Source organism: Hippoglossus stenolepis, chromosome 9 (assembly GCF_022539355.2).
Source record: "Hippoglossus stenolepis isolate QCI-W04-F060 chromosome 9, HSTE1.2, whole genome shotgun sequence".
Lineage (NCBI taxonomy): Eukaryota > Metazoa > Chordata > Actinopteri > Pleuronectiformes > Pleuronectidae > Hippoglossus > Hippoglossus stenolepis.
In genome coordinates, this window is record NC_061491.1 from 7987095 (window position 1) to 8006691 (window position 19597).

The following is a 19597-nucleotide window of genomic DNA, read 5'->3' on the forward strand; positions in this document are numbered from 1 at the left end:
GGAGTGGGACTGGATATGTTGAGTCATGTAAAAAGTTGAATGATCAAATATCTTAGCCCTTGCAGAAATGTATGTAGGTGTATCTAGATAAGTCAGAGTAAAAGAATCCATAGCATGTGTTAGATGTTTAGTGTAGTTAAGTCATGTGCTGTTGTGATATGTGTGTCCTGATGCCTGGGAGGAGGTCGGTGCACATAAAGGCTTGACCAATGACTGCAGTTCATGTAAAGCGAATAGAGTAGGTTGGCCTATGGACCTCCTTAACTGTTTTACCTCAGGGTAAAATCTGGAGAACTGGCTATGGAGTTTACCCGTGGTCAGCCTTTCACACATGCACAACACAGTGGGAGGTCCTCAACGTTCACAACAGCATCAAATCCTCCGCATTATTTACGAGAGGTGGAGCAGCCGGGTGCAGCAAGCCGAGGCAGGAAGTGACGTATTAACGGCGCTGCAGAGATCACGTGATCATGTTTACGGTACATTCGTCAGCTCTTATCACCACAAACTTTTTTGACATCTTTGTCGGTGTCTTCTACGTCTGTGTCAAATTTGTTTTTAAAATTTGTGCACGTCGTTTGTTAGAAGCGTCATCGACCCCCCTCTCCAATGGGAGATCCCCTGCTGTGCTCGAACATCAGATTCTATGGACTTTATACGAGGAGGCCAGGCGGATAAAGTCCGTAGAAACTGCGGAGCATCATCTGGTTCTGCTCCAAAATGCAATGGGTTCTTCTTTAGGTCATTTCCCACCCCTCCACAAAATTTCATGGAAATCGGTTCTGTAGTTTTTGCGTAATCCTGCTAACTAACAAACACCAATGAAAGAAATAACCTAACATGTCTCTGCTATGGTTTTAATACACTCAAGTAAAATGTTTGCGTAAACAATCGTGCACCTGCTAAGGTTTGAAGTACTTTCACGTGTGGCTGTCTTTCAGTATACAGGCAAAAACATGAGCATGATTGATAAAGGAGGCCCAATGTTTTGTCATCTGCTAAGAAGAGCTACGACAGATACTGTATATGTACACAGTGAAAGTGAGAGCTGGTCTGGAGGCAGAGAGAGAAAAAAAAGAAGAGTTGCTCCCCAATCCTACAGACACCTCTCTAAAGGCCATCCGTCTCTCGCTTGGACATGGTTTCTCCCTCACACCTATTTCCCTTCCCTGTCCTCTAAGCGGCCCGGAGTAAAAATGTAGTCCAAGGCTTGTCTCTCAGCAGCGGCCACGTTGGGGTGCCACAGGTCCACCATGAAGACCACCCTGGGGCCGTCCTCTGCACCGCCTGCAAACACACAGGGAAACACAACAGAAGAAGAATCAAGAACCTTATTTTGTCACTGTTTTGAACTGGAACCCATAAAAAAATAAATTTTCTTAAGCGATATTGGATTATAGCCTTTTTAGGTCAATCCTCCTTCATGAAATAAGTAAAAAGAAGGGGGCACAGTGCAGTAAAAGATTTTACATTGTAATCCCTTCTTACCCTCGTGAAAGGCCCTGTGGAGGAAGGAGTCGTCAAAAAGCAGACAGCTGCCCTCGGACCAGCACTGTGGCTCTCCACCGACCACCAGCTCACAGGAAGGGGGAACTCTGAGACCTGCCAAAGAAAAAATTAAACAGTCCATCCATGGGTCAAACTGAATACAAGGCATTTTGTGTTGCTAACCAATCTCACATGTGACACATCCCTCACTAAATGTTCTGTTATTAAAGGTTCAGTGTGTATGATTTAGGTGAAAAGGATCTATTGGCAGAGATTGAATATAAAATAATCCTATTGATGTTTACACTAGTGTTTCTCATCGACACTAAATTCTACACACTGAACCTTCAAAGCCTGTATCATTATACTGTTCTGTATTAAAGCATCCTGCAAAATATACTTTCTACACCACAACAAACTACAGAGTAGAAAGGCCAATATATCCAAAGGTGCAATGAAAACAATATTTTCATTTAGCTTCAAATGAAAATTTCACCCATGTGCTTCCGTCAGTTTAAACTCTACAGCAGCTGACTCACTGCACCTCTTCTCATTATTGAAATCATCTGCTGTTGTGTTGCATTCAATGCCTCACACATCACATGGCTGAATCGGTAAACACTTCACTCTCTTACCCAGGTGGCAGCGCAGCCTGACATTTGTTGGACCATAATGCTCAGTGATCAGAGCTCCGGGCGTCAGCACAGAGAAGCAGGCGTTGCCGAACACGTTGTTGGCGATGAAGGTGCGCAGCTGTCCCAGCACCCTCCACGCCCGTGGACATCTCCTCACATTAAGAACCAGAGGGGTGCCTTGGTTGACTAGGTAGTAGGTCCACCACTGCCCGCGGGGAGTGCTGTTGACCTTCCACCCCGGCGGGAGAGAGGAGCCGCTGCGGGCCGGAGGCTGGTGGTAGATGCTCTCAAACTCAGCCAGAAGGGCGGGGAAGCTCTGCTCCAGCAGCTCCACGTCATGCCTCTGTATCTCCCTGGAGAAGAAAGGCGCTGACGGCAGGTCGGGCAGAAAGAAGACCTCTGGCCGCTGGATGGTTGGTCTGCTGTTAAGGTAGCGGCCTTGATCGCGGACTCCTTTGTGCACCCTGCCCATACCTGACCAGGTGTAGCGCTTGGCGTAATCCTGCAGGCTGTGGTAGAGCCTCTGGTTCAGGCTTTCCCCGGCACTGGTGCAGCGGAAACACTCGGACGACTGGCAGAAAGCGAAGCCGTTCTGCTCTTCCAGCAATGATCCATGTTTCCCTTTGCCCCTGCCACGACAGTCTGAGCTCATGAAGCCCCCCACAACGCCTCCAATCCGGCCAGGCCCGGCCAGATACCTCCCACGCAGGGGGCTCGAGCCGTGCTCCCGGCCCACCCTGTAACAATACCACATGAACAGCAGCAGCACGCACATGGCTATGGCCAAAGCACAGATCTCACACTCCCTCACAGACTGCATCCCTCCAGCCACCATCTCCCTCACACTCTCCAGCGACCACTCCATCTCGGCTTGTTTCTGGATTGCTGAATCTGACGTGAGGGGTAACAAAAAGTGCTGATGGAAGAGTTAACACGTCTTTTCTTGATCGCAACTGAAAGGGGCCTTAAACTGCACACAGGGCGTTAGTGGGTCTGGTGTCAGGCAGCTCGTATCACCCCCCCGAATGTAAACAGTCTGCTGATTTGATCTGACACACTCGCTCTTCAGTGCTAACATTTCAGCACTCTGCAGTGAGGGAAGCGTTCTCCTCGCATGGTGTCTGGCTGTGCGGTATTCGTGCTGCTCCCTCTCCTGTTCTCTCAGACAAATGCAGACAGACACCGCGCCTTAGGGTGATCTGTTCTCTGGAAAACAAACAGAAGGAGAGAAAGAAGGGGATGAGAGGGGAAGAGGACGCTTGTAACTGAGAAGAGTTAAATCAGAAGAGTGCTGAGACTGATCTTAATGCCGGAAAACTAATGCTTGATGTTAATGCGTGTGAAGTCATATGCAGGAACATCTTGACACTTGCTTTGTGTCTGTGAAAAGAAACGTTGCTGCTGCTCAGGGTTTGACAGCATCCTGTGTGCAGCTCATGTAAAAACACACCTGCTGGAAGTCACACACACACACACACACACACACACACACACACACACACACACACACACACACACACACACACACACACACACTTTGGAGACTATTTGAATTTCAACTCTCCACACACACCCCTGTGCTGCACTGTGTAAAGCCATGAGTCACGGCCACAGTGCTGCATTTAAAACACATCTCTTCCTCTTGTATATATTTTGGCGCACTCCCCACCCTCACACACGTGCACGCGCACTAAACAGTGCATTGAGTAAACATAAACAGTGTTGATACCCACCCACATTTTATTTAATTGGCATTCATAGGTTTCTCAGCAGGAGCTGCATAAATGGATGCATAGGGTGGGTGGGGGGTGGTAGTCTGTGTAATCTGCCTCAGTAACAAAATACAGACTGGATTAAATGGGTGTGATTATATAATGGTAATGGCCCAGCAGCCAAAACGCGAGGAAGTGCAATGCGTCAGCTGTGATCGGAGCTCCACGGTGCGCCCTCACCAAAAATGGTCGGGCAATCCTGCTCCAATAGATCCTCCCCCATCCTGCCTGACAGCGTCAAGACGCCCCCACACTCCCGCTGCATTTCAGAACCATCACACCCAACCATGAAGCCAACACACACACGCACACGCACACGCACGCACACACACGCACACACACACACACACACACACACACAAACAAACACACACTTATTGGCTTTACTCCTCCAACACTGCCTCCATGTAATCTGGCCACTGGAGCTGCTGCATCCAGGGGCCATGGTGCCACACAAAGTGCTGGCCACAAATATGGATGAGCTATAACGCCTAATAACGCACGATAAACAAGCAGCTTTCCACGTTTCCCTCGTGGAAGGTTTGGTGCACAGGTTTGCATGATCCATACCTACTCAACATTCATTGCTGTGGCCGGTGGAGAGGAGAGGCGCACAGGTGTTTCTCCAGGCGAAGCTGCGCACCACTGCAGTGTACAGAGCAGACGGAGATCACTTGCCAACATAATAGGGAAAACGCACAAAAGAAGTCCCGAATGAACCGACACGCATCGTATTCTGGAGGAAGAACAATACAAAAGCTGTCCTACCGACGGGTGGACTCCCGGTCTGCCTGTCTGTGGTGCACGGCAGCGTCAGATAGGCTTCACATTATATTGTTGTAAATAGTCAAGCGCCACCAGAGGAAGACACCCAACGTCAAGAGACCGGAGGATCATACAACAGCACTTCCTGTCGCACATTTTCAAAATAAACGTCATGGTCAGGCAATGGTTGAAATCATTCAGCAAAAAGCAAAGGAAATGACAGAACTCAATGCACCTCCCACAAGACCACAGTGCAACAAGTTCAAGTTGCAAGACGGAATCTGTTTGACACAATAGATATCAAGAGCCTAAAAATGATTTATTCAACAAGTTGAAAAGTCATGTCAATGAGAGTGAAAGTTAAAGTTGCAAAAGGCAGTCTGTTAAAAAGCATCAAACCACGAGAGGCAAAGTACTCTTTACTACAACTCAATTGATCTGTGTGAAAGAGTGCCCCATTAAATGTACGGTTGGTAATTCTTTCTGAAATGCTTTTTAGCGTATTTGTTGAAATCCTCTTTACCTCCCCATAGTCATCAATATCTACCAGTTGTCAGCGAGACCTTAGATGCCTAGTGTCCCCTGCTCACGCTAACTTTTCCAGGATTACCAATAATTTTAAGTGCATTTTCCAATATCCCAACTGATTTGAGTGACTGTGTCACTGGGACAATGTTTATGACACAAATTTGTTTGTTTGTGGCTGCTCAACAATTTACATTAATAGGGATTCACCTACTCAACCTGGTAAAGCCCATTGACTGTTTATAAGGATGGATGATGCATCGATGTATCTCTACTTCCTCGCACTATCCAGAAAGGAAGCCAAAGATATCCTGGTTATGAACGCTGCCATCTTGTGCATTTGGAGGCATAGTCTGCTCAGTAGCAATCAGGGGATGGAGTTGCCGTAGAGAGGTCCCCTTGATGCATAAGCTCAACCAAACGCGAGTCAGTGTCAGGTGTCAATCATGATGTTTCACCTCGTTTTCATAGCATCAAATAACTAATTAAAACTAAACTCACCAAAAATTTGCACTTGGACATACAGTACATCATTGTGATAAGAACAACCTAAAATGACAGAAACCATCTTTCAAAATGTATTTGTTGTGTACTTTATGACTTCTGACCTATACTGCAGCCAGCCACCAGGTGGTGATCGAGACACTTTGGCTACACTTTTGGGGAGTTGTCATGTCGTCCATCTTTATATACAGTCTATGGTAAAGCCTTGACGCTGGAATGCCTAAATTAAAGTTTTAAGCAGGTCATGGCCATAAATATAGTACAAGTAGCTATAATGTCAACAGAAATTTGCTAAATTTGTGTCTTCAGGATTTTGCAATAGGCTAGTCTAAAGTACTATACAGAAATTAAAATACTATATAGTTCTGAATATTATTTCTGCCATTACATACCACTAATTCTTAAAACTAAATCTGAATATGTCAACTTAGGCACTGAGCATTTTCACCATTTTCTATTTATAAGGTCAACAAAATGATTAGTTAATAAAACGACTGGCTGATAATCTGACAATGAAAGTGCAGCACAACCAAAAGCCTACAGTTTCCAGAGAGCCAACTGTTGTATATGCATTCTTTTCTTTTGAAGGAAATATTACCTTATATCCGGTACAGCTCTGGTTCTCTTTGGTTGACTTGACTCAGATGAAAGCCTCCCTCTTCCGTGTGTCTCCTGGCTCACCCATCGACTGTTTGTTGCGACTGCAGACAGCATTTCCCATGATGCAGTGCGGCTCTCTTGGGTTTAGCCCGCAGCGTCACAGAGCAGCAGTTTGATGATGATAGTTTATTACACAATAGGAAAACATGGTCAACACATTTAAACCCAGAAAAGTCCAACTACATAGACCACATGCTGGGGAACATACCCCCCATGGCTGCCAGACCTGCTTCTCTCAACAGGACAGTAAAGACTAAAGATGAAATGATGACCATGGCACATATGATCACTTTGAGTTTCCCTGACTGGTCTGTGTGTAGAATAAACTGACACACATCGGTTTGATGTAATAATAAAACAATAATAATAATAATATTAACAACAACAACAACAACAACAACAACAACAACAACAACAACAACAACAACAACAACAATATTAACAATAATAATAATAAAATAACAATTAAAAAATAAATGTGTATTCATAATCCAGGAATTGAACACAGATTCTATATATATTTTTTGTCTTCCCCCCATCCAGCTGCTTGGTTCACTGATATCTAAGGCAGGGGAGAAATGAAATCATATAAATAAGACATGTAATCATTTTAATAATTCGTTCCCTGAGTACCTGAGGACTTTTGTGTATTTAAAAAAAATAATACAAGCTAGGAAGCTGATTTTTAGTGAGTGATTTGAAGCAGTTTTCCCCAGCCAGGTTAGTCAAAAAACTAAACTAAAACATGAATAATTTGTTAGTTGTGTGCACTCACCTGGCACCAAGCTTGAGATACACTGTAACAGTGCCCTAGAGGCAGTGTTGTGCAAGTTCATACCTCTCATGAACTAGTTCAAAGTTCAGTTCATACAAGTAAACATGAATAGTTCACGTTCATAGTTCACCATTTAAATTCTGAACTAGTTCATAGTTCAGTTCATTTCATAGTTTTAAGGTGGAAAGTGAGAATGAAAGACTTAACTTGTTTTTTAAAGAAAACTTTATCCATCACTACCCCTTGCCTTAAACTGTACTTCATATGTATCAATTCCTAAAAGAAATGTTTTTTAAAATTTTTTTTATTATTGCTAATTTTGCCTGTTTATTTATTCATACCCTGCACGAGTTTGTCTACCTGTTGCTGGGAAATCATACCCTTGAAGGCTCCAGACAATGTGGTTTGGGTCATTTGGGGCTGTTGGCAGGGGGTCTTTTTTTGACTTTCAATTACTTGGAGATAACTTTTTAGGCTAGCTGGATGCTTCAGCTCCACATGCCGTTTTAAATTAGATGCGGATGAGGCTGACGTCCGGACTTGCTTTTTCAGCGCAGGACACAATTTGCACAGAAAGGTGAGATTTTTACTGTCGGAATCTTTATCAGACAGTGTGTAAAAATCCCGCAAATAATAATAAGGTGCATCGGATGTAGTCGCTGAGTCTGCGTCTCTGCTTTCACTTGCCATTTTTATATGAGACCGAGAGCTGTTGTCTTGGAATACGTTGCTTGTTTGGACTACATATGTGTGCGATGAATCATGGGTAACGTAGTGCGAAGTCGAGTTAGTTGGTTTAGGTTAGGCTACATCGCGGAAATTTGACGGGCACTGAGCAACGACATGGTGCAAGCGTTCGATTTAGACAGCGTCTCTCCTCAGGAGAAGGAAAACATTCCGTAACGTTTTAGCTAGACCTCAGATAATATGAACGTGTTCACCGTTCAAATTCATTATTTGTCATTAAGTTGCGTTCAGTTCATCGTTCTCATAAAAATGAACGTGTTCAATGAACGCGTTCTTTTGAACTCGTTCATGCACAACACTGCCTAGAGGTGGAGGCTTACTGGGATCTGTAAAGTATGTGACTACACCTGATGCCCGTCATCTGTTACCTGAGTTGAGTGGACGCTTCACAAGTACAGTAATATACACTCAAATATGACAACCACTTCTGCGCAACATGTGCGCTCTCGTCTCCTCCAATTCCTCCTCTGGAACTCCAGACTCAGGGCGGAGCCAGACCAGTCCGATGCACACGCCCCTTCTGATGGTACAATCGCACAGTCACTCAGAGGAGTTTTCTTATTCCAGGAGTGATAACCTGTGAAGGTCAGATGGCACTTTAATGAGCCCCGCAGAGACGTCTGCTACTATCATCCATGGCGAGGTCCAAGGCGAGGGTGTACACCTGGTGCGCGCTGCTGCTTCTCTGCGTGCTCGTCTTAATTGTGTGTCTTGCTGTATTTGTGAGACGCAAGTGTCCAGCCGGGACTTTCTCACGTGCTGCAGTGGCCGCAGACTCTCGGACGTGTTCAGAGATTGGACGGTGAGTTTCACTTCTGCTGTGTACTTGGATCATTTGTTCTGCCCAGTGGGTTTACGCACGCTTTACGCACAACAAACACAGCCAAACTTTGCACTTTTTCAAGAACAACCTCACCTACAAATTCAAAACGTGGTTAGATAAATTGAAATTTATGTATTTTTGTTTTATATTATTCTTTCTTTGGTCTCAATAATTATTAGAACAAAACAGCGGCATTTGTAAAATGCCTCACCTACTGGTTTTAACACCTAAAGTTCAGTCTCTTAATAACAAGGAAACGCAATGTGCATTCCACAAGAGCAGCCGGTAAAGAACTAACATACCTTACCTGGTGTGAAAGGTATGTGCAGCAGAAGTAAAATGAGGTGATAATGTTAGTAATCAAGTGTGAAATCCTTTAGGGACATCCTCCAACGTGGGGGCTCAGCGGTAGATGGCGCCATTGCTGCGCTGCTGTGCACCTCCATCATCAACCCCCAGAGTATGGGCCTTGGAGGGGGGTCCATATTCACTGTGATGGACAGCTCTGGTAACACACACACATATGCATTCATCACTGAAATACAGCCGAGCCAATGATTGTCCTGCTGTGGTGAGGAGTTAATATGTCCTCTTATAGGTAAAGTGAAAATCATCAACGCCAGAGAGACCGTACCACAGAAGTTTAAACCTGACCTGCTCAAGTCATGTCCCAAGACCTTCCAGCTGCTGTCAGGTAACACTCTGACATTAAGACATCTATTAGGTTTATCTTTCTGATTCCTCTTTCGGGGAGGCTGTTCTTGTTTTTCTAGTTCAGGCTGTTGTGTGAGATATTAAGTCACTGGGTCACTGTGGTCATGCATGCTCACTGAAGGAGGCCACATAAACATATTTGTTCCTTGTGTCAGACTCTTCAGCTTGGTTCACATCAGGAGAGCTGCTGTGTTTATCACACGAAGACACCAAGTGGAAAGATTTATGTTGGGTCCAGCCATGAAGATGTTATATGTCCTTTCCTGGACCTGCATATGCATTTGTTCCTCCTTGGCATACACGCACAGACGCACGCACGTGCGTGCACACAAACACACATATGAAAGGGAAATCTTTGTTTATAATGGAACACAATTCAAATAGAACAAAAATGTAATAACATGTTCCCTTTCACTGAAGGTGGTCCGGCCTTCACTGTGCTCAGCGGTGTAATTCAATATCCTCTTTTAAATCTCTTCTTAAAAATCACTTTTATTTAAAGGCTTTTTATTAACTGATGGTATTTGTTGTAATGTTCTGGATTTCATTCACTTTTATTATTTGTCTTTACTGTAAAGCACCTTCATCATTATTTCCTCAGTGCTGAAAGAGGTTATAATTTCCTAAGATCAAATTTATTTATATAGTAGGAGGAAAAAGCCAAAATATAAGAAAAACATACAACATACATACGAATTTCAAGCATAAACTAACACTTTCTCTTTAGTTTTGTACGGTCTTGATGTTACTATGGGATGTCCCTTGAGATAATGTCTGTTGTGATCTGAGGCTAATTGAATTGGAGAAGAGGAAAACAATTTTTTTCAAATCATTCACGAAACAGAATTAGTCTCATAGGGCTTATTAATGTGTAACATCCTCTGTCCTTAACCCCCAACATTGTAAGGAAGGAAAAACTACAAAACAAACTATTAACAGGGAAAGAAAAACATAGAAACCTCAGAGTGAGCCACATGTGAGGGATCCCTCTCCCAGGACGGACAGAAGTGCAATAGATGACGTGTGCAGCTGAACACATCAACAAAATTACAATATTTACAACATTGATTAGAAGAAACAGTTTTTAGCATAATGGAAAGTTGTGTCAATGTTTAAAGTATTTATACATAAGAAAGTGTCTCAGAGAGATGAAGGGAGCAGCAATGACAATTGAAATGGAGGAGTTATTGCCCGTAATGGTGGAATATGTGAGTAGAAATATTGTATAACAAGCAACCTTGTTTTAATCATATAGGCCATGATCAGCCGCCACCATGATCACGATCCTCCACCACGATTATTTATAAGAGGTTATTGAAAGGCCTCTTAATTTAAAAATATATAAATATTGCATTACATTAATGTACAAAAAGCTTATGCATCTGTCATCGGTCGATGTGGAGTTTGGTTTTGTCCAGTGGTTCCAAACTTCATGGTCAGGTCCCCTCCAAAGGTAAATGTGGGGGGTCGTGAGAAATTAACGTGGTCAAAAGAGAGAGATAATAGTTGTTAGATCACATTTATACCATTGACCTCCATCCATCTGTCCATACCAATTTATCGATTCTTATTTATTCACATGAATGGGTTAGACGGTGTAACCAATTGCCCTTCTGGATCTCTATCCCTCCAGGTAGCGAGTGGATTGGGGTCCCAGGGGAAATTCGAGGATACGAACAGGCACACAGGCTTTATGGGAAGCTGCCGTGGGCCACCCTCTTCCAGCCGACCATCCAACTGGCCAGGGAGGGGTTTCCCATCCCTCAAATCCAGGGTCGATACATCTCACACGTTGATACGAACCAGACCCAGGCACTGCGGTACGAAACACACCCACAGGAACATCACTTATAAACATTTCACCATCCCTGTAATTGAGTGATGTGTTCTTTCTCCGTGTTTGCCCTTTAGGAAGTTATTTTCAGATAAGGACGGGAACTTGCTGAAGACTGGCAACACAGTGAGGTTTGAGAAACTGGCCGACACCTTTGAGATGATTGCAAATCACGGGGCAGACGTCTTCTACACTGGGAGAGTGGCAGAGGATTTAATCCGAGACATACAGGAGGCAGGTATTGTGAGGTTTCATTATATTCTCTTTCCTCGCTCTGTCCACTCTCTGCCTGGCACAGTGATCTAATTAGAAATGAACAAATCAGTTGAAGCACTGCAGTGATCCTTCACAGACTGCAGTGTGACCTGCCTGGATCCATTAAAAATCTCAATTACTTTGAGCTCAGATGCGTTTTCACTCAGCAGAACCATTTGTTTGTGATATTCTCGCTCAGGAGGAACGCTCACGGTGCAGGACTTGGCGTCGTACAGAGCTACAGTGACTGATGCGTGGGCTGTTCCTTTGGGAGAGTACCAGATGTACATACCTCCACCCCCTGCAGGCGGCACCATCCTCAGCCTCATCCTGAACATCCTCAAAGGTCCCTGCTGTAAACAGACTGCAGAGCTGCTGCTCATCTTCACTTTCACATCGCACAGCGTGGAAGCTATGTTCGTGCTTTGAACAGATCCGGCCAAATTAATGCCTTTATGTACGAGTTGTTGACTCAAATAACGAGAAAGCGGTGGTTTGAATAAGGATGGAGTTTTGGGGACTGATACCAGCATTAGGTGGTAAAACATTTCTGATATGATACATCAACAGATACATATGTAATAATAATTTCAACAATGATTCCGAAGATGTTTTTATCAAAACCTTGGCAAATGTAATTGAGACTTGATATTTTACAGTTTAACCATATATATATATAATAAAATAAATAAAACAAACAAAAAGAAAACACAAATGCAACTAAAGATATAGAATTTGAATCAATGAATGTATGTAAATATAAACATAAATGCACATCTTTTTGCATTGTTTATTTTTTATATTGGCGCATATTGGCCAACATAAAGGCTAATACTTTGATATTATTTTGATAGTTCACTCCCTCCAGGATATAGACCACACCGCAGTTCTTCTTTTACTGATGGTATTATTTGTGTTAACTTCTCTCCACATCACTGTCCTCTAACCAACAGTCGAAAACTATAAGCTGAGTATAAAACTTCTCCAACCGCGCGTGTCTTTAGAGTAAAACATTGCAACGATTAACACGTCCCCGCACAACACAGACTGTAACATAATTCCTATATAGTGTTAATGCAGAAACAGACCGCTGTCCATAAAAGTAAATCACACAAATATTGGGAAACAAAACACATCAAATAATGACATAAACAACATGTATGGCAGTTGAAATGAGTTTCTCTGTTTCATGGTGTCAATGCCAATCTTGGGAGGGGGGATTGTCTCAAGTTGAACCAACCAAACAAACACAGATTGTTTGTATTTACAGGATATGGCCTGAATTCAGCGTCTCTGACAGGTGAACTGAAGACTCTGGCATATCACCGCTACGTTGAAGCCTTCAAGTTTGCCAATGGACTGAAGAAACACATCCATCCACAGCTCACATCAGAACAAGTGAGAATCGCAAAATGCACCAGTGAACATGGGAGCACATATTTACACATGTCATTGCTGTACACATCACCATTACACTGAAGTAGTTAAGCTTAGTTAAACCTTATAGCCAGAGGTGGAAGAAGTATTTCGATTTTTTTTATTTAAGTATTGCTCTAATGTAAAAGTCCTGCTGTGAAATGTCTAATCAGTGAGATGTAATTAGATTATTAAGAGTAAATCTAATTGTTTTGCAGATTAGCTGCAGCTTGAGCTCATTTCAAGTACCTTATATACTGACAGTGGGTTTGCTCAGAACAGGACATCTGAAAAGGAGAGAAATTAAACTGCAAAGCAACTTACGCTCTCAAATGAATGCAGGCTCTACTCTAGTTAGATGTACAATGTCTTCCTCTGCAATAGAGCAGAGCAAATATATACAGCTACATTAAATGGAAAGATACAAGCGAAGTATTATTATGCCTCAAAATTACACTCACTTGAGCATCACTTGACTAAATACCTTTACTATCCACAGTCCAAGAACTATTCAGTGTTCAAGTGAGGCTCACACGTAATCTAACATGTCAATAACCTCATGGGCACACTGAGCTAAAATGCTTGGTTGTAGCGCAGACTTTGTTGTTATGGCGACCAAAGAAACTGACACCAACAAAAATTGGTGTCAGTTACATCCATCCATCCCTTCATCCATCCTTTAATTCATCAATCCTTGACATTTGTGACACATGTGTTTTTAAGTTCACTGCACTTTCCGCAGATGGCGAGGAAATTCACCGAGGACAGCTTTGCCGACAACATACGCAACTTGATCAGCAGCGACAAGACTCACGATCCCCAGTACTACAACATCACCCCGCACCTGGACAGTGTGGGCACCACGCACGTGTCGGTGCTGGCTGAGGACGGATCTGCTGTGTCCGTCACCAGCACCATCAACCACATGTCAGTACCTGCAAAGACGGCAACACAAGTAGAGGAATGAGAAGATTTAATATCAACTGTCATAGTTTGATGATTCAGTTTATGTACTTTCTTCGCAGCTTTGGCTCCAAGGTCTTCTCCCCGAGCACCGGAGTCATCCTCAACAACGAGCTGTCTGACTTCTGCGGCCGAGTCGACAATCTCTTTCCTGGTAACCAGATCATTTTCATATTCATTCATATTCATTGAGTAACTTTCTGTTCTTTGTTAACCAGGATGTCTGAGGATGGAGCACGTTACAGTTGTAAAAAAAACTCTCATTCCTAGGAGTCTTTAATGAGTTATCCAATGAGCAGAATGTAATGAATTGATCAGATGGTCTGAGACAGTAAGTGCTGCAGGAGGAGGGGGGGCTGTTTTACTGTATCTCAGAATGTGCACTATTATTCAACATGTTGTGGGTTGATATTAAGTAAAGATCTTTCTATCATGTAACTTCTAGACATATTTACTGGTCCTGGAGACCCTGGACGCCTTTAAACTATTTAAATTTAATGAATTGGGGCACCGATGTTTAACAGCCCCCTTCATGAAACCACATTTAAGTTCAATACAAACAGATCTTTATTTGGATCTGCACCAAATTACACACACCTATAAATATATGTCCTCTTAAAATGCCTGATTTCTTTCATCAAGATCCATGAATTATCTTCTGAGGAATCAGTGAAAATGTGGGAAAACACTCAATGTTAAAGGAAAAAATAAAGTAATCCTGGATTCACTGCAAAATTGAATGGGTTCTCTCCAGACACATACCACATCCTTCCGCCAAGTTTTGCACTAATCTGTCCATTAGTTTCTGTGTAAACCTGCTAACTAACAAACACACAAACAAACGCAGATGAAAACATAACCTCCTTGTTGCAGGTATCAAATTATTTCCATGTTCTCTATCTGATTACTGTTAAAAGTAGTTTTTGGCAGCATTGCCTTCCTTAACCCTAAATCAATCTACTGGGATGTCTGTGGAGATTTAATCAGGTATAAGACCTCCCAATGCTCTGAGTAACCCCACACATGATTAACATCACAATGTACATTTCTTTGTCTCTGACTATTTGAGAAACAATGTTACTCAGGAGAGCACATACATCAAGTCCTGTCCCCTTAAATCCAATCAAGCTGCACCAAAGTGGGCTGTTTTTTCATAAAGATATCTGCATTATTTATTGAGTAATTCACAAAAATGTAGAAAAACATCTCGCAATGTTAAAGAAAGTTAAAAAAAAAGAATCCTGGATCTGCCCCTATAATAAAATCTGCTTCTTTGTTGGCCCCTAGCAAACCCTTCCACCAAGTTTCAATTAAATCGGTTCTTTAGTCCTTGGTGGAGGTAATAACTGTTCATAGCTCGTACAACCTGTAAGATTTCTTACTTTGTGTAATAACTATCTTAATGGTAATTTCTGTATTTTGTATTATTTGGGGTTTTAATTGGTCAGAGGAGTAAAGAATAAGCCACAAACAACAGTGGTATCTGTGGGGTCTGTGCTCACAAGCTGCTTGTTCCTAATATCATGAACCCTAAAATATTCAGCATTTGTTAAACTGTTGAGGTTAAATTAACATGAATTATTAAAAAACACTCAAATATGCATTGATATTGCCAAATTGGAGAAACAGAGTTCATATGAAATGTAGTCTTCTCTTTTTGTCATCTGTCGGACATGTTTGATGAAAAGTATGAAGCTGAGAGTGAAACATTCACAACTGTCAGATGTCAGCTGGTGAACAAAGGTGAAGTCACAAAGTGATGAGCTTAAGAAAAGCCCCTCACCCTTTGATGGGAGCCTTTATCATAATTTCCCTCTTGTTATCTTCACACTGATGAGTATGAAATGTAGCCGTCTGTCCTGTCAGTCAAAGCCTTTTTGTTTTGCGTTCACAGGGGATCAGCCTCCCTCCTCCATGTCTCCCGCTGTGCTGAAGTCTCAGTCGAAGACGCTGGTGATTGGAGCGACCGGTGGGAGCATGATAACGACCGGGATCGCCTCGGTACACGTCCATGGGCAATCACACTGAGTGCCATTAAGATAAATTGCTGCAGGCAAATGCCCGTCACTGTTGTCATAGCAAGAGCTGTCCTCGCCAGTAACTTCAGCACGTCCACAATCCATTGTTTAATCATCACTGTTCCATTTGGATAATTAAAATGTATTATTGTCTCTCCTCCAGACGCTCATGAACCACCTTTGGTTTGGCAAGAGCCTGAAGGAGGCCATCGCTGCCCCTGTTGTTTTTATCGACTCTAAAAACGCACTGAGGTTTGAATCCAACTTTGACAAGGTACAACATTCACTGCATTTATCTGATAGTGACACATAATTACTTGCTGTCCTCCTGCTCATTATCTGTATATAATGTATTATATTGTATTATATTACAATATATTATACAACATGTACTGTATGTCTCTTATTATGAAATTCATATATGTATATATATATATATACAGTATATATATATGGGTGTACTTGCATTAATATTTCATATTCATTGTATTATTGAATTTATACAATACAATAAACCTGTTGTCTACCGTGCCACTGCAATTGTCTTAAGTACAAAACAATATTTGTGTCTGAAGTAAAAGGTGTATATGTATATTTTTTTAATATGTACATATTCTTTTTATAATTCTTTTTAATATATTGCTTTCATATTGTCTATCTCATTCTGACTATCTGCTGCTGTAACAAGTTTATTTACGCTGATCTTATCTTATCTTATCTTATCTTATCTTATCCCCACAGAATGTAATCAAGGCTCTTAAAGCTCTGGGACACAATCAAGAGATGTCGAACATCTTCTACAACGTAGTCAACGCTGTGGAGCAGGATAATGGCTGTATCTGTGCCGTGTCTGATGCCAGGAAACTGGGCCAAGCAGCCGGATACTGAGACAGCGAGTGAGTGACGTCGGTTGCGTGGGATGGCCTGAAGGTTGAGGAGACCTTCCTGCTGCCACGAACAGATTGTGTTTGTCCTGCTGGAAAATTATCGCATGAGGCGCTGAACAACAGGCGTCTTCAGCTGAACACTTACAGTTACATGTAGCGATTAAAAACACGTGGCCGCTGATTGTTACTGTGACATGATGGAACTCTCTCTTTGATTGAACCCGACTTCTCATTACTCTTGTGTTCAGCTTATTTTTACATGTTCTTATCTCTCGAGCCATTCCTGACATATTTCTGTTGTCAAAATGAATTCAAACACTGATCAATGTTCATTCATTCCATTGCTGACATCATACAAGTGACTTGATGTTGTTAATATCTGGGATACATGCTACTTTTCACTGTCTCACTAAGTTAATAACTTGTTCATATCTGGTATCGTGTGGTATTCACTGTCAGTACTAGAGCCCTGATTATTCAGACATAATTAGGGCCCGAGCACCGAAGGACATGCTCAAAAACTCATGAAACTTTGCAAGAAATTCAAAAGTGGTAAAAATGTACGTATTCTGGAGTGATTTGAAATGGGCATGGCAAACTGGCCAATAGCCCCGCCCCCCAAAAGCCCCTTACTTCGCTTTCACCGATCTTCACGAAATTGGGTACACATGTGTATCATGAACAGATGCACAACAAACTCTCAAGGAGCATTATTTTGAATTTAGTGGCCATTTTACACGTTGAGTGTTTCAACTGCTCCTAAAGCTTTCATCAGATCACCTTCAAATTCGGTGAGGGTCATCTCAACAACATGGAGATTAAAACTACATTGATCTTTGAGTTTTCGTCACACAGTGTGACAGGAACAACAGGAAGTAAGCCATTTTGGATTTATTGGCCTTATTGGCCATTTTGGCCATTTTACACATTGTGTATTTTAATGAAACTACCTCTTTTTTTGAGTTTTCATCACACGTTCTGACCGTGGCATCAAAGTTTGATGATTCGCCAAAAAAGAGGGATTTATTATAACTCCTCTGTGCATTGTCCAATCATTACCAAAATGTCAATATTAACTCTGGGTCATAGCGCCACCTACTGATTCACTGTGAAACAAAGTTTTTTTGGACTCCACTGTGCATTGTCCAATCGGCACCAAAATACTCACCTATGAACAGAGTCGAGATCTGCACAGATGTGTTAGTATGTAGTGATAGTGATAGTGATAGCGCCACCTACTGATCAGCGTGAAGTGAAGTTGTTGTTAATCTACTGTACATTGTCCAATCGGCCCCAAATTACTCACGCTTCATGAGAGCCCCAACCTGAACAGATCTAATAGTCTGTATGTAGTGATAGTGATAGCGCCACCTACTGACAACAGGAAGTAAGCCTCGTTTTACAACTTTAATCGATTTACATTATATTTTCACCATGTGGTCTGCACTTGATGGCGTGGAAACCCCAACCCTAACCCGTAATGCGCGATTAGTGGCCGTGGTCCAGCGCCACGTGAGGGACACAGGAACTGCCGTGTTTATCCTTTCCGGATTGTAATAACGCACGCAACACACAGCCATTTCGTCCGGTCCCCGACCGCCGTACTGGGCAACCACATCAGGTCCCGAGTTCGCAAGTGCTCGGGCCCGCTCAGTGCTGCTTAGCAGCCCTAGTATTATATACATTTTTATTGTTAAAACATCTGAAAACATCCTAAAAGCTGCCTTTTAGTATGAAAAAGTCCTGCAACAACAGTGATTATCCTCCTTTGAAAGAAGCTTTTACAAAAAACATTTTCTTTTTTTTTTATATTACTTGAATACATTATACAGGAGCACATGAATTTCATAATATGTATAATTCTTGACTTGTATTTACTGACTTAAACACAACTAATAAAAAGTACCTGAAATGGATTTATTAAGTTTTTCACAGTACAGGTGTTGAAAGTCATATACGCAGGAATAGGAAAACTGAATATGTGAAGAGTTAAATATATATAAAAATATTAAAAAGAATTATAGTTAAGTAAAACCTATGACAAAGACTAATAATAGAAAGTGCTTTTTTGGATGCACAAAGTTGGCAAATTCCACTGGTCAGTTCCTTTTAACCTGAGGCCACGTCTGCTGAAATCTGCTCTGTAAATCCATTCCTTTGTGCTGTTATGTGTTCCCAACAGTTTGCATGACTTGTCAGGGCTGTTTTTCATAAATTATTTTTCATTTTGTGCAGGAGCATGCTGCAGCTGGGGCAAGATAATCACATCAAATAGTGACTCACACAAACAGGAGAGCGGTATCCTGGAAAGTTTGTGAAGAAATATGATGCATAAATTCCACGTGAGCCACAGTTTCAATTCACATATTAAATCAAGTTTTGTTTTTTGTTATATTTCATCAAAATCCTGGGTGACAAATCAAATCTGAAAGGAAAAGGTCAGATGATGAAGATCCCGGTGATTTTAGGGGCGGGCTCTGTTGCCCTGTCACATGGTATTTGGACTTCAGGGGTGTGACAGTCACACTGTGCTCTGACCTTATAGGAGCCACCTGTTACAAATGCCACATTACCATGTCTGGCAGCAGGAACAAAAGGTTGCCAGGGGAGGATCATGGGTAGGGCCTCATGTGGTAACCACCCTGCCTTTTCCTGGTAAACTGTGGCAGGTCAGGCATTTTCTCTGACAGCACAGAGCAGCACGTATGATCTGCTGGCTCAGAAACCAGTGCAACGCTCAATCAACCGATCCCAAACAGCACGGTCCGAGCTGATTTACTTTATTGCGCAATTTGCAGACTAATCTGCATAAATAA

The 19597-nt window shown here is 42.3% G+C and overlaps 2 protein-coding genes across 5 annotated transcripts; one reads left to right on the plus strand and one right to left on the minus strand.

The window, feature by feature from the left end:
- Positions 1-470: 470 nt before the first annotated feature.
- Positions 471-6408, minus strand: asphd2 (aspartate beta-hydroxylase domain containing 2). 4 transcript variants are annotated; one of them, XM_035166623.2, is made up of 5 exons: positions 4664-4771; positions 4466-4540; positions 2124-3329; positions 1489-1602; positions 471-1287 (listed from the first exon to the last, which is right to left on the minus strand). In XM_035166623.2, exons 3-5 carry the CDS (start codon positions 2986-2988, stop codon positions 1157-1159), a joined length of 1110 nt encoding a protein of 369 aa, XP_035022514.1. In that variant the 5' UTR covers positions 2989-3329; positions 4466-4540; positions 4664-4771; the 3' UTR covers positions 471-1156. The 4 variants fall into 4 exon arrangements, with proteins under 4 accessions (XP_035022514.1, XP_035022515.1, XP_035022512.1 ...); XM_035166624.2 differs by lacking the exons at positions 4466-4540; positions 4664-4771 and adding an exon at positions 6288-6408; XM_035166621.2 differs by lacking the exon at positions 4466-4540 and having other exon boundaries at positions 4664-4784.
- Positions 6409-8447: 2039 nt separating this feature from the next.
- Positions 8448-18697, plus strand: ggt5a (gamma-glutamyltransferase 5a). Its single transcript, XM_035166619.2, has 12 exons — positions 8448-8673; positions 9075-9202; positions 9293-9388; positions 11042-11228; positions 11320-11480; positions 11697-11843; positions 12768-12895; positions 13656-13840; positions 13939-14030; positions 15771-15877; positions 16058-16168; positions 16636-18697. The coding sequence occupies exons 1-12, from the start codon at positions 8507-8509 to the stop codon at positions 16780-16782; spliced, it is 1656 nt and encodes a 551-aa protein (XP_035022510.1). The 5' UTR covers positions 8448-8506; the 3' UTR covers positions 16783-18697.
- The last annotated feature ends 900 nt before the right edge of the window (positions 18698-19597 follow it).